Consider the following 14,245-nt stretch of genomic DNA (forward strand, 5'->3'; position numbering starts at 1 on the left):
GTGTTCACACACAGCACACAGCGCGCCCCCACGCCCCGCAGCCGCTTTCGCCACACCTATCATGCTCCGTCACTCGCCCGCTCGCGTATTTCCAATCCATTCAGTTGCGCTAGTGACTGAACCGCGTTAGGTATTGTTATGCATAATAGCGTGTTCACACACAGAGAATTAATAGCTATTATAGTTAACTAAATTTCTGAATCGATTTCGATAAAAGTTGTCAATAAAATAAATTCATTATGTAGTCTATAGTCCATATCAGGGGTCTCCAAACAACGGCCCGCCAATGTCATCAATCCGGCCTGCGACAATCGACAATTATACAGTAATTGAACTAGCGAATTTAGCAAGCGTATTTTGTTACATTAATTCCACACAGGAGGCTTTGAGGAAAATGTTTTCCCTCACGACCTATGTCATCTTAGGTGATGCTGTGTGGAGGGTATTTTTAAGGAAGGGAAGGATAGGAAGTTCTGAAAAGGAAAATGTATGAGGGGTGGGTAGGAATCTGGGGATTAGTGTGTCCAGGAGTGACATACGTATGAATACATCCCTCCAACTGCGGTGCAAGGCGATGGGTCAAGATAGTCCGGCTGGAAAGGTCAAAAGGCCTCCCTCACCCAGTCTCTCTCGATCCGGCCCGCCACGCAGCAGGTGGGCAGACGTATCCGCCGCCAAGACCTGGACAAATCTCACCCCATGAACCATGAATGATAATGGCAGGAAAATTAAAACGGTTTTGACCCTAGGAACATACTGAAAAGTTTGGATACTCCTGGTCAATATGATGGGTACTGAGAAAGGGGCGGCTACATGGTCTGGGGCCTAGGGCGGCCAAGACTGCAAATCCGCCTCTGTCATTCTGATTTATGAGTGTTTATACCCACACTAAAAAAAGTTTTTCCATGGTATGCTTATTTTTTTCATATTGGAAAATAAAAAATGAAATTGTTACTAGCACATAAAACCCTGCTTCCATTGCTGTATCCTAGGTCTCAAGAGGCTGTTTGTTGATTGTTACTAGCAGTTAAAACCCCGCTTCAATTGCTAGGTCTCAAGAGGCTGTTTGTTAATTTACTGAAAGTGGAGCTTTGCACTTCTGTATAACAGCTAATTAATTTTTACTAAGTAACAAACTCCCTAGAATATACTCGAATTGCATATTTAAACATAAAATTCAAGTTCATCTTAACTTATAATCTCTTTAATTTTATTGAAAATTAATAACCGTTTTATTGACACTGATAAAATATAATAATCCTGTATTCCATAATAACAAAAATGTAAATTTTGAAATCTTTAGGTATTCTTTGGCAGAACAATAATATTATTTCGAATTAAAATACATACTCATCTTAAAGTTTTTAATTTTTTCAAATAAAAAATGCAGTATATAAGAAATCTGCAGAAATTTGTCGATGGTAGGTACTTTTTATAATATGATGTTTTCGCGTGTGTGATTTATGGTGCGAGTCTCCATGTTTATGTTTTCTATGTCCTATATTCTCTATGTCTCTATGGTTTTACCGGACACCTTCTCTCTGGTTTGAAACGGCTTCTGATCAACAGGAAATTCCAGAGCCGGTCGCAAGCGTCTCTCATTTTCACTTCATATTCCGTTGAATTAACATAACAAGGTTGTGTATATTACTGTTCAAACTTATAATTCATCGAGTGATATTTTTAGAAGGTGAAATACCATAAATAGTTGTGTAACCATTAAAATTTCCCGGCATTTTATGTCCATTTTGGTTCAGTTCGTACACCACGCGTGATAACAGTCAATATTATTAGTTGAGGCGGTGTTTGTTTATCGAGGTCGTCAGTGTTTGGCACTTCTAACGTCGTCTTGTTGTCTAATTGTTGCAGTAAGATGTCCGAACAGGGAAACGGTAAGTCTCGCAAGCGTCCATCTTCGAAGGCATCCGCTGCTGCGTCGAAAGCCAGAGCAAAGAAGGCCGCCCAAAAGCATTCCGATTCGGAGAGCGATGACTCCACCATCCACAGCCCGATTCAGGAGCCGATCCCCATCTTGGAACCCGAGATGCCTGACGCCAAACTGCCCGAGGTAAATTAAAGTACAATACTTGTCTTTTCATGCTGACTATTCTAATTGCAAAACAAACAACATCATCATTTTAATCGACTTTAATTCAAGTTATAATCTCGAATTGAGATACCATGCAATATTTATTTAAAACTAGCTGACGTGAACCCGGCGTTGCTCGACTTTTCTCTACCTTCAATAAATATAATAACCATGTATTATATATATATATATATAAACCTTCCAGAAGAAATTCTCTAAATGATAGTGAAAACCATATCAAACTCCGTTGCATAGTTAGGATTACGAATTTACTAAAAGTTTATCAGGAAACGGAACGTAACCCCATTTTATGATCTATGTTATGATCTGGGATTTTCCGGAATGTTCCAGAGTATTCCACAATGTTGGAATGTGGAATGCTCTCGAATACTCTTGAATACTCTTGAATACTCTTGAATACTCTTGAATGTTCTTATATCTTATATATATATTGTTTCTTATATCTTATTATAATGTTCTTATATCTTCAAAAGCAAGCCCTTCAGGTAAAAGTGGGTACCTGCTTCATGGATGAGGGATAGAGGTCTACCACACCATATAACTCCCTTGATCGTACCGGGACTCGTTTCTGAGTTTTAGCGGCACGCATATTGTGTTTTATAATATAGATTTATTAAAATTTTCTTACCTTTGTCTATAATATAAGTTATTTGATCCCTTCCGCAATGGAGGTTGGTGAAACCCGAAAAAACTCATGTTTTATTATTGGATACTCTCAGGAACTCATCAGGAAGATGTGCAAAGAGCCAGGAGTGCTAATGATCGCTGGGCAGGTGTCCTGGGATCTGACGGGCAAACGCGAGACCAACAAGCTGGTCAGAACTCACCCCAACTTGAATGTGTTTCATCGCTTCACTAATACAAAGGTTACTTTTTTTATTGAATTAAGCCTATGACAGACCACGCTGTAAGCGCGCTATATATTCCCATTGGGATTGTATTGCGAGCCATATGCTGAAATAAGCCAAGCCATGATGTGTATAGCGTAATCTGTCAGCCCCTTTATATATATTATTATTGAAGTCTTTGGATGTGAACATCAACTAGTGGAAAAACATACTCCCAGGATTAAGACTTAAAATTTTCCAAACTTTGTATTTTTATCTTCATGCTTCAAAAACTGATTCCTAATGTGGGCAATATCCCCCACCCGTTGGCGAATTAAGTTGCTTGTGGGGCTATCGAGAGTGAAGTGCTTTGATATTATTTTGGGCGAAAGTTACTTTTTTAAAAACACTCTCGATAAGTCAGCTCTGTTGGGTGTTGAACACTCATGATATTACTTTTAAATGTTGGATCATTGTTAAATTATCAACCAACTTATTAACTCACAACCAAACTTGCTGTCATTTTTATATCCCGTCATTCTTTGTCGACTGTTTTGTTCCTAGCATTGATTTAAATCACATGCAATGTTACAAAATAACTGATTTGGTCGCGGGAGATCTGTGTCGCCGACGAGTGTACAAAATATGGGCAACATTTGCATGTGTTCGAACCTCTGGGCAGATGTATGGCAGAGGTCGCCACGATACTTGTATAGTCACTTATCGGGTATTTGCGTATCCCTGTCTTAATCCTAAAATTATGAGTTGCTGCAGACAAGGAATTTGATGTATTTTATTATTTTTGCAGTATCGCCTGATTGTCAGTGGATGTAACTCAGCCCACTCTCTGTTGGTTAACGCTGACGGCAAAGCTGTGGCCTTTGGTAAGTAATAATAGTTTTATCTCATGTGTTTTATATAAAATTTACAGTCAAACTTAGTTAAAACGAGCGGGAACTGACTAAATTTGCTTTTAAATTCTTAATGCACGTCCTAAATGGAACTAGATTTGAAGAACCGGTTTGCAGAACACGAATTCAAAACATCCCCAGAAATGTGAAATCTTGAATTTCGCTGTCAACTGGAGGGGGTTGAAGGGCTTCTCAATGAAAACTTTAAAAAATCCACTGTACAGGGATCGCACGCGGCTCTTTGCACAGGCGTTTATGGCTCTTCACACCAACTCCAATTTCACTTCCACTCAATCAGCTTTATGAGATGAGCCGAAGAACGAACTTTGACTCGAACAGCGAATCAGTGTGGACAACTGCGCTCTTTCATAGCTAGTTTTTTCTAGATATTCTAGTTCCTTATTTTATACAGAACTCATTCACCACATAAAATGACAATTTAAAAGTTACTTGTTTAAGGAGCTGGTCATTTCTGTGTTGAAATATTTGTTTTTATCACAGAATTTGTCTAGCCACACACCCCCTCCCCGCTCCCATCACATGGCTGTCTGTCGACCCCTTCACTAGTAGGTTGCGGACGTGTTTGATTAATACGTAAGGCTGCCCCTCTGCTAAAAAGTGTGTGTATATATTTTAGGTCGCGGAGCTTGTGGACAGCTTGGGCTCGGCGACACCCTGACCAAGGATCTGCCTGAAGAGATTCCAGCTCTTGCAGAAATGAACATTATCAGCGCTGCTGCCGGCCGCAACCACTCCCTTTTCTTAACTGGTAACTTATTGAATACTATATAACATGCTGCCATTTGTTTCTAGCTTTAAACCTATCAATATTTATACTTCAACTATTCTGTTTAACAATAGATTCTGGTGTGGTGTATGCTTGCGGAGACAACAGGAATGGTCAGTGCGGAGTTGGGAGCGTGTCCAACCAGCAGCTACTTGTTCCCACAAGAATCAACTATCGGTGAGATTCATTCTATAATTTATTTTAAGACATAGTTGGACATAATATGGATAAAATTTATAATTTAATTGGTTTGTTTGTTTAGTGGAGCACCCATCATCAAAGTTGCCTGCGGGGCCGATTTCTCCATGATACTGGACTGCAAAGGAGGACTTTACTCTTTTGGACTCCCAGAGTATGGCCAGTTAGGTAAGAACTTCTATTGCCAATTAAAAATATGTTTAGTACTTGTAGTGATGATTCTCATTGGACGAGCGTGGTGTATTTTTAAATACTTCTATTTAGTTTTTGCGAATGAATGAATGCAAATTGACCCACTTCCCGACACCTGACCAAGCTGAAACTCAGCAGATAGACTCACTCTTTCAACTTTTGGTGGCAATCATTCATACACACGGACATTTCCCTGAAATTGGATGACATGGCAGTTAATATATGAAATTATTACTTAATACTAATTATTAAAATCAACAGAGTCGTCTACGCACACTGATGGAGGCTAAAAACTCAAACATCAGTACTGTTTACACTATAATACATACCTTGTTTGTATTTCTTCCAGGTCACAACACAGACGGCAAATACTTTGTCACATCCACAAAGCTCTCGTTCCACTTTGAGCCGACTCCCAAGCGAGTAGTTCTTTTCATCGAGAAGGGGAAAGACGGTCATGTTCAGCCATTGGATGATGTGGAGATTGTAGATGTCGCTTGTGGAACGAGCCACTCTGTAAGTATTCTGCTATAGACCTCAATGTCTGCTACAGACCTCAATGAGAAGTCCGTTGTAACTTACTTTTATGAATCAGTGGTATACAACAGTTTGTTTGAATTCCAGGTGGCCATCGACTCAAAGAAGCGAGCCTACAGCTGGGGCTTTGGAGGATTCGGTCGCCTGGGGCATGCGGAGCCCAAAGATGAGATGGTCCCGCGTCTGATCAAATACTTTGACACGCAAAGCCGTGGAATCCGCTCCATCTACTGCGGAGCCACTTACAGCCTGGCCATCAATGATCTCGGTAAGTGTTCCTTCACCTCTCTAATAATACCATCTAATTTTTATTTTATTACATCTACTTATTTATTTGTTTGTTTGTCATCAGGTGGACTATTTCTGTTTGGACAAACTAAGCGCACCGGTGAAGCTAATATGTATCCAAAGCCGGTGCAGGACCTTGCAGGTTATTTTACATTACCATTTCGTATTTCATGTAATGATTATATAGTCGTTGTTTGAAATTCTAATTTTTTGTTTTGCACACTGCAGGCTGGAATATTCACAGTGTAGGAGTGAGCAACACTTCTATCGTGATTGCAGCCGATGACAGCCTCATCGCTTGGGGAGCATCGCCCACATACGGAGAATTGGTAACTTACATACATTACTCTTTCATTATAAGTCTTCTCGAATACATATTATTGAGTAAAAAAGGATGTTGTTAAAATATCATTTTTCATTCCAAAAATTTATTGTATTTTAAGAGACTTGCGGCGATTATGAAATTTAAAATGTATCAATTTGTGCGTAGATAATAATTTTTTGTGAAACCAATTAGCGAAATTTTACATTCCCTCCTCTTCCCCATCTAACTTTCAACAGCCAACCACCAAACTTTCTCAAGTGCAAAAATAGCACATATCCTCCTGCACTGCACTGTGTGCTAATTAATTTTTTTTTGTGTGAAACCAATTCCCTTCCCTCTTCCACATCTAACTTTCAACACCACCAAACTTTCTCTAGTGCATAATAATTATAATAATAATAAGTCCACCTGCACTGCGCGCTAATTGATGATCTGTGTGCTCCTAAACAGTGGTGGTTGGTGCTCACATAAATGGGTGGTGTGCTAAAAAATTTGGGCATACTATATACCTACCTATTACAATAAAAAATATCCTACCTATTTGTAGGTTAGGTCGATCCTCCGTTGTCTCAAAGAGGTCGGTGACCTTGCAGTTGAAGTCCGGTATAGATTGAATGAGGCGTTTTTAATGCTTTAGCACTGACAATGCATTGAGATTATCTCGACTAATTCTATTTCTTAACACATTGTCACGGCATTTGCCGTTTTTCGCGAACTGTCGGTCAACTGCGGGACACGGCAAATGCTGTTTTTGTCGACTGTCGTTTTTGGCGGGAAACGGCGCTATACGGGTTTGTTATCAGCGTGAAATAAAACACCTTGAAGGGTAATTTGCTACCTGGGTGCTAGGCGACAGTTTGTCGACGTTATTTGAGATGCCTTGTCCGGATTGGCTAGTGTGCCGCTTGTAAAGGCGTCACCACAAATCTACAGTTTTTATGCGATCTCAATCTCCAGTTTAGTTTGAGTCATTTCACGTATTGCACTGTTTTGTTTACTGTTTGGTATTTTATTATTTGAATATATTAGCATTGTATAGGACTTTATCCCTACAAAAATGTCTTTACAAGCCATTGATACATGCACTTATGGTGTGTGAAGGATTATCAACAGATGAAGTGTACTGATTCCTTGAAAGAATAAATACTATCATTCATAAGTGGAATGGGCTCTTCAATTAGGCGAGGCAACGGCATAAGACTCTTTTTTGACAAGATGCAATTAAACTTATGAGTTATTCAGTGTTCGCCTTCGGCCTTAGGCGACACTGTTCAATATTTATGCGATCAGATTTCACACATCCAGCGATTGTAAAATTGTGGGCACGGCAAATATATATTATTATTTATTATATAACTATATGATATAAATAAACATGTTATCTTTTATATGGATTTATCAAATATTGAATGTTGAATGCTATTTACTGAATTAATATCAGGTTTTTATATTCAGCTTTGAAATGTGAGGAAATTATGATGTAATCAAAGCAATTATAATTTATTTTTGATGATCAAATGTCATATATGATTTCTTTGAAAATTTCAATCGAAAATATTATTTGGTTTAGAAATTGTATCAATTTTAAGAAAGCGATATATTTTTGCGCTAATCGCGAAAAACACCCGCTATAGGCTAGAGAGTCCATTGTTTGAAGCGCCCGACTACAATGTGTTAAACATTATTATAAAATAGTTGTATCAAAAATATTACAATGTTAGTAATATTTCTCTACAAAACTATTTAATGTCCTCCCTCTTGTAATAAAAACCACTAAAAAAATAACTGACTTTAAAAGAAGTATTAAGAAATGGTTTATGGACGCCGGAAGGAAGAATGTAGATAAAATGTTGCAACATAACAAAGATCAACGGTATATTATGTTTTTCTTCTGTATGTTTTACCACTATACATTTTTCTTGAATAATGTTATGTTTTTCTTTTATTATTTCGCTTTATAATTTACCTCTTGCATATTTTGAATGTTTACAAAAATTTAACTAGCGACAAAAATTAAATTAACAAAATTAACGTACTAAAAAAACAATCAAATCAAATTTATAATTAACACAAATTACCTTGTACAATGTGATCTTAGAACGGGGTAGCTAAGGACGGGTTGTTTCGGAGAATCTGAACAATTCATCAAATTTCAACGTTCATTTTCGGGTTCTGTGAAAGACTTAGTCAAGTTCTGTTTTTATATCATTGTAGGCTAGTTGCTTGACAAAACTGAAATAAAAACAGAACTTGAAAAAATCTTTCACAGAACTTGAAAATGAACGTTGAAATTTGATGAATTGTTCAGATTCTCCGAAACAACCCGTCCTTAGTAAGGTCACATTCTTTTCAACAAATATAAAACAGATATTCACTATTTAAAAAAATAATTTATTTAAATCAAATTTAATGATATAATTATCAAGTTCTGCAAGTATTTTTTGGTTTTTGTTATTGTTACAGCTGTTTCAGCTTTCAAGGCCATTTTCAAACTATCTTAATAATTAGAACTCACTAACGAATTAAACAATAAATAGAAATTCACCAATTGGCATTTGTAAAGTCATTGCGATCGTAAATTGTAAACAGTTTATTCCCTAATTTAAACTTGCCAAAACTTATCTTATATGAAACTTATCTTATATGAAACTTATCTTGTATGAAACTTATCTTATATGAAACTTATCTTATATGAAACTTATCTTGTATGAAACTTATCTTATATGAAACTTATCTTATATGAAACTTATCTTGATAGAGTAACTTAGCTGCTGATAGGTGATCTGTAATCCTGATTGTACTTGAGATAATATAATTTCACACAATTCTTTGCAAATCACCGATTTTGTGGTCTTAATTCTTTTGATTCCCCACCAAACACTAAACCAACCTGCTTTATTATAATACTCCTTTCAAAAACTACAGTTACAGGTTTTTATTTTTGACTTGCACTCTTGTTTAGTACATAACCGTTTTCAAAGTTCAGCGCGATGTTTTTTTTATAAAATCAATGTTAATAATAAAACTCATTTATAAGTCGTACAATAAACGAATCACAATGATATATCTGTCACAACATGTCTGCATTGTTTATGTTGGTAGAACGCTATCAGTGAATAGAAAAGAGTTGATGTTAAATTAGAGACACAATATCGAATAACGATAAGAATATGACACAAACGCGTCCCCTTTCAACATACCACTGAACAAACCTCTCCTTTTGATGTAATTTGAAACATCTAATGCCTTGGGGTAATATTTGCGAAGCAATGTACTTACCTACGGTTTCGACTCAATCATAGAATATGTAAATGTTCTCATAAGATCCTTTGAGCGATATGCGAAATGAACCACTGCTCTGAATATAGGTACAAAGTGCTGTGCTTTTGTTATGCACGCATTATATAGACACCTATTTGTACCAATGCGTTATGTTATAATTGAATCGAGTTTCTTGTTATAATTTATGTGATGAGACGTGTGGGAAAATTAGTATGTTCTTGGGCGCTGGGGAATTTTTAGATTGGCAAAAATACAGGAAGTGCGTTGGAGTCCGCTCCTTAGAGCTAGCTGCCAGTGCTCCTAAACCATCACAATCTGCCAATTGGCTGTGAGTGTATTCCATGTGACGCTTCTGGTCAAACTACTAACTAATTTTTGTAAATTTTCATATTTTCAAATACTATTGGCAGATGTACTTTATTATTTAGTTATTGTGTGTGCAGTCGGACAAAGAGGTTATTGACTACTAAGTTAACAAGTCCGTGTTTGTTCCTTCCAGGGATTGGGTGACCTGACTAAGTCCTCGACGAAGCCCATCGAAGTGTCGCGCATGTCGGGAACCAAAGTGACGCAGGTGACCATGGGCTTCTCGCATACTCTGCTGCTCAGCGACGACTCCACGGAAGCGGTCAAGGAGAAGCTTGAGACCCTGCCAGTATTCGAACCATAAGACTAAAGAATTTTCTCTATAAACTTGAATCTACCTCCATTTCATGTTTTTATAGTATTATTTTTGGAAATGATAACAGTATCATAGGCAACAAAAAATTATTTTATATTCAGTCTAATAGAATTTTAATACCTAAATGAAAGATAAGAATTTATGCGTCAGGTCAAGATAGGTATCTAATAATACATTACCAGTAATGTGTAATTTCTTTGTTTAAATTATTTAATATTAGTCTTTAATCCAATGGCCGCAATTGCGAGTTTGTCATCAGCAGTCACTAACATGTGTGACCAAACAGGATTCATAATAAATTTCTATTATCAGGACTAGATATCATGCTTCACTTTCTTTAGGCTGATGAAGACTTCAGAATTGCAAATAAAATTTTATTGAAAAAAGATTATGTTATAATATTATACAATTTAAAATCTTTTAAGTCATTTTATTTTCAAATTACAAAACATATGAAATCAATTCTGATCAATTTACCTATGTATTTTTAGGTTCCTTTTCAAAGCCATTCCAACTGACATTTCTAACTACTTTGAATGTTTTATATGAAAGGGTAATAAAGCCCTTTTACCTCTATTGATGTATAACATTATATTTATGTGTGTACTTAGGGTAAGATGATAATTAGACATTGGATTATATGCATTTGCATGTTTGATCATTTTTATTTCAGTTATTTAAATCTTCAAATATAATATAATATATATAATAATAAATATGAGCTGATATGAATTGAAATTTTCACATATGTTTCCGTGTTGCGTTACCTCCTTTATTAGCCAATGTTTCGGACAGCATTACAGTGTCAATCATCACATCTTCCCTGATGTGTTTGAATTTCGCAGTACCCCCCGCCCTTCCCAAAGAACTGGGTTTTGAGAGACACCTACCTGTTTTGATACATGTTACCTTCCTGTGTTTATCGTTTTCTACTTTTATAATACATTTAATCCGATGTCTAATGATAATTATTGAAATATGTTGATTTGTACAACATAATTGTCCAAACCCCTTTATTTTTTATAAACCTATCTTACATTTTTGTTGTAAAATTTAACTTATTCCTTAAGAAATGAAAAACAATATAGATAAGTACGTGGAAACGAAATGTAACATCTTATTTTCCCTTGTAAGTTGGGGTTAACCTTTGCAATCTACCCACCATGCGGCACCTTTAGACACGATGTACGTGCTATAGTAGAACTTCACAGCGACATGCGACAGCCGCTTCGACAAGGTTAATGGCCCGCTAGCCGTTGTTATAATATCTAAGTAATTTACATTCCTTGAAATATGTAAATAAATTAAAGTCTTAATCTTAAGTCTAAATCTTCACCGCGATCGCTGAATAGTTTTCGAGGCATTTCTTTTGTAGTGAAATTATGCCGTTAATGACACGTCAGAAGTACCAAATAGTAAATCCTGAAACAGTATAATTGCACCGGGGTAGATGGTCTGGAGATCTCAAGCGAAATCCTTCACTTGTAGTGTCGGTCTTCAGAAATACTTCCAATCGTCTCTTCCAGCCTAATGTGCATATTTACAGTACAAACTTATTTTGTGTAAATCTTATTCCAGTTCATTCGATGCTGTTCTTTGTGGAGTTATTTTGTACTTTTCTTCGGGATGGCTCAGTACTTAAAACAACTCTCTTACGCCGCAAAGCACAAGTAATACCTTTCTTCATCAAGACCAGTGACTAGTAACTCTTTATAGAACCTAATGCAATAATTGTTTTTTAATCTTCCAAAAGAAAGGTTTTTACAATCTTATTCTCTAGCTCAAAATAAGTCACCGGCTGCCACTGACTTGATGAAGACTGAAAATGGCTTTAAATTCGTAACATATTGAATTTTAACATGTTATATACATTTTTTGTTTTATTTTAGTAACGTAATGTACACAATTTTACCTGAAACATCCAACATTTTATACAAATAATTGTCTTGATGTCTTGTGAGGGGAGACATAGATATCGATTCTCCAATCCAAAATACATACAATGGTAGAGATTCTTATTCTTGAGTCTCGTCGAAAGTACATAATTACATACGTCAAAAGTCATTCCATTCGAACAACGAGTGGGTCGAACCATTGTGAAATGTCGAGAATCGAGGCCGGGGGCGGAATCAGAACAGGGTCGCCAACGTTTGGGGGCATTTCATATGATCATCATTTACTTACATACTTAAACATGTAATTTGTAGTACGTGGGCTAGAATGATGCATCTTTTTCCTAATAAATATTAATTATTTGTTTAATTGTGATGCAACAAATATATTCACACGTTTATAAGTTTGTTCCACGGGACTCGGTTCGAGTCAGAACCCACCCAACTTGCTGGAAGTAACACCCATTAATATTTGGATAATTTATACAGCGCCGTTTTTGTGAGAAATCACCTCAAGGGCGCTGTACCCTGTGACCCCACTCTGCCCTGGTTTCCCTTACTAATGTTTGGCCATACACTACAAAATGAATGAATTAACCTTGTTTAAGATTTCACAAGACGTAGTATTATTTGGTCTAAAATGTTCTTTACTAATTCATTATGATTCTAGAAATGACTAAGATTGATATTACAAATGTTGATATTCTTGAGAATGTCGTCGGATGTTTTTTGTGTACCTTATATAATAAGTATTTTTATTATGTAAGAATTACAATTCTGAAATTGTTATTCAGATATAAGACATTTTATATAATTTGTCCTTTTTCTTATATAAAAAAATATAAAAATCCAATATGTTTTTTTTTCACATTTTCTTCAACATAATAACATATGGTTCAGTCACTAAACAAAGGAGAGCATGACAATCCCTTATAAATTGAAAAGCTTGTTTGATGTGAAATAACTTCAGCAAAAAAAGCAGTGCAGCTTACAGAAGTGGGGTTTATTTTATATTAGTGGGTACATCATGCCCTTTTACGCATTAAGTCCTGAAGATGAGATCAGAAAGATGATCTCCCCCAGCAGCGATACATTGATGAATGTGATTTTTTAACATTTTGGCACATCTTGATGGGTATAGCGGCCATGTCGTCCCGAACTACCGAGATCTTCCAAGGTGTGAGACTGACATTTAAAATCTTCATGTAGCCCCACAGGAAAAGTCGCAAATTTTCAAATCAGGTGGGCACGGGGGCCACCCCTCATAGAAACTAGGCGCCCAGGGAACATCTCGCAGTTTCGTCATTGAAACTCGAGCAGTATGGGCCGTAGTACCGTCCTGTTGAAATCAGATTCTCTCGGATATGTTTCCTCCGTTAATTCTTCTCATTGAGTTTTAAAAAAATATTCCAACATGTAAACATAACGTTGAGTGTTGACAATCACGGTTCATCCATAATAAGGCCCAATCACCCCCAAATTTGGAAATTGCACACCACACGGTCACTTTTGGGGAGTGGATTTGCCATTTTCAACTAGTACATACCAAAAATTGTGTTTGTTCACCGCTCCACAGGGATGGAAGGCCGACGAAAGAATGGCCATTTTCAAGAAAAGTGCAGACGACAAAGCCCCGGTGTTCGGACCGACTAAATTACCTTTTCGGTAACGACTAAAGCGCTGCACCCTGTATTATCTAGCTAAATAAACTCACTTAGATTTGGATGTCAATCAACCTCACGATTATAATTGGAATTTATCGATATTTGAACAGTACCCATAAACTACAGCTTTCAATCAAATTGTGACTAGGAAATTAGGATAAATTTTTTTTCCTGTCACTTCCCTCAAGTAGAATTACAAGAAAATTGTTAATTACTTCAAAAATATAAGCGTAAACTACTAAAAATGTATTTTTTCATTGGAAATATATGAACGCTTATAAGAAACAACTTAAAATACAATATGATGGCTAAGATTATCTGTAACAGTTTCTCTTGATCATTTTTTTTAACTAACTAACTTTAAAATAACTAAAAACCACTTTTGTGCTTGAAATTGAGCATTTTTAGTTAGCATGATTTTTTTTACACTACATCATCATGTAGATGATTTCATCGAACTTGCAGGACAAGTTATATAGTTATAGGTACATACTTTTAAAAGGGATACCACAATTTGATACATTCAACGCACTTGGATACAAAAAAAATT

General features: G+C 36.3%; 1 protein-coding gene across 1 annotated transcript; it reads left to right on the forward strand.

Annotated features, from left to right (window-relative positions):
* Window positions 1-1,527: 1,527 nt before the first annotated feature.
* Window positions 1,528-11,544, forward strand: LOC149412551 (protein RCC2). Its single transcript, XM_089646138.1, has 12 exons — window positions 1,528-1,637; window positions 1,870-2,068; window positions 2,830-2,976; window positions 3,746-3,821; window positions 4,486-4,617; window positions 4,710-4,812; window positions 4,898-5,001; window positions 5,375-5,541; window positions 5,650-5,830; window positions 5,915-5,992; window positions 6,079-6,179; window positions 9,957-11,544. The coding sequence occupies exons 2-12, from the start codon at window positions 1,874-1,876 to the stop codon at window positions 10,125-10,127; spliced, it is 1,455 nt and encodes a 484-aa protein (XP_089502264.1). The 5' UTR covers window positions 1,528-1,637; window positions 1,870-1,873; the 3' UTR covers window positions 10,128-11,544.
* The last annotated feature ends 2,701 nt before the right edge of the window (window positions 11,545-14,245 follow it).

The sequence above is a fragment of the Hesperophylax consimilis genome, chromosome 23, assembly GCF_061612785.1.
Source record: "Hesperophylax consimilis isolate HC1 chromosome 23, BYU_Hcon_1.0, whole genome shotgun sequence".
Classification (NCBI taxonomy): Eukaryota; Metazoa; Arthropoda; class Insecta; order Trichoptera; family Limnephilidae; genus Hesperophylax; species Hesperophylax consimilis.

What these genes read in the sequence shown, in the direction of transcription:
- LOC149412551 (XM_089646138.1), top strand. Translation starts at nt 1,874, where the DNA reads ATGTCCGAACAGGGAAACGGTAAGTCTCGCAAGCGTCCATCTTCGAAG. An exon ending in CTGACGCCAAACTGCCCGAG is followed by an intron (nt 2,069 to 2,829) that starts GTAAATTAAAGT and finishes GGATACTCTCAG; the next exon opens with GAACTCATCAGGAAGATGTG. An exon ending in CCCAGAGTATGGCCAGTTAG is followed by an intron (nt 5,002 to 5,374) that starts GTAAGAACTTCT and finishes TATTTCTTCCAG; the next exon opens with GTCACAACACAGACGGCAAA.